General features: G+C 68.1%; 1 protein-coding gene across 1 annotated transcript; it reads right to left on the bottom strand.

The window, feature by feature from the left end:
• Positions 1 to 157: 157 nt before the first annotated feature.
• On the bottom strand, positions 158 to 521 carry LOC104470219 (S-antigen protein-like; the record flags this gene model as incomplete). The annotated part of the gene is given in 2 exon segments (XM_010085062.1): positions 158 to 428; positions 430 to 521. Coding segments are annotated over 2 exon segments (363 nt in total), but the record flags the coding sequence as incomplete, so codon positions are not given.
• Positions 522 to 718: the final 197 nt, after the last annotated feature.

The raw sequence follows: 718 nt of genomic DNA, 5'->3' as shown, positions 1-718 counted from the left end.
TGCTGCAGCTGCCCGGTGCTCCCGGTTCTCTGATGCCGCGGCTCCCCGGTGCCCACGGTTTCCCAGTTCCCCGGCTTCCCAGTTCCCTGAGGCTCCCGCCTCCCCGGTATCCCCGGTTTCCCGGTGTGGTGGCTCTCTGGTGCCTACGGTTTCCTACTTCCCCGGTGTTCCCGGTTCCCCAATTCCCCGGTGCTGCAGCTGCCCGGTGCTCCCGGTGCCATGGCTCCCCGGTGCTGCGGCTGCCCGGTGCCCCCTGTTTCCCGGTGCCGCTGCTCCTCAGCTCCCTGATGCTCCCGGTTCCTCGGCTCTCTGGTGCTCCCGGTTTCCCGATTCCCTGGTGCTCTCGGTTCCCCGGTTTCCCGCCTTCCCAGTTCCCTGATGCTCCCGGCTCCCCGGTATCCCCGGTTTCCCTCTTCCTCGGTGCTGCAGCTGCCTGGTGCTCCCGGTTCCCCAGTGCCACGGCTGCCCAGTTCCCCGGTGCCGCGCGTCTCCAGTGCCCACGGTTTCCCGCTTCCCCAGTTCTACGGCTTCCCGGATTCCCAGTTCCCTGATGCTCCCGGTTCCCTGGTATCCCCAGTTCCCCGCTTCCCCGGTGCTGCAGCTCCCCGGTATTCCCAGTTTCCCGTTTCTCCGGTTCCCCATCTCCCCGCTATCCCCGGTTCCCCGCTGCCCGCGGCCGGTACCGATGGTGGAGATGTGGGCGGGGTGGAACTGGTTG

This window comes from Pterocles gutturalis, unplaced genomic scaffold (assembly GCF_000699245.1).
Source record: "Pterocles gutturalis isolate BGI_N339 unplaced genomic scaffold, ASM69924v1 scaffold30565, whole genome shotgun sequence".
In the NCBI taxonomy this organism is placed as follows: Eukaryota; Metazoa; Chordata; class Aves; order Pterocliformes; family Pteroclidae; genus Pterocles; species Pterocles gutturalis.
This window is presented reverse-complemented; position numbering and strand designations above follow the sequence as displayed.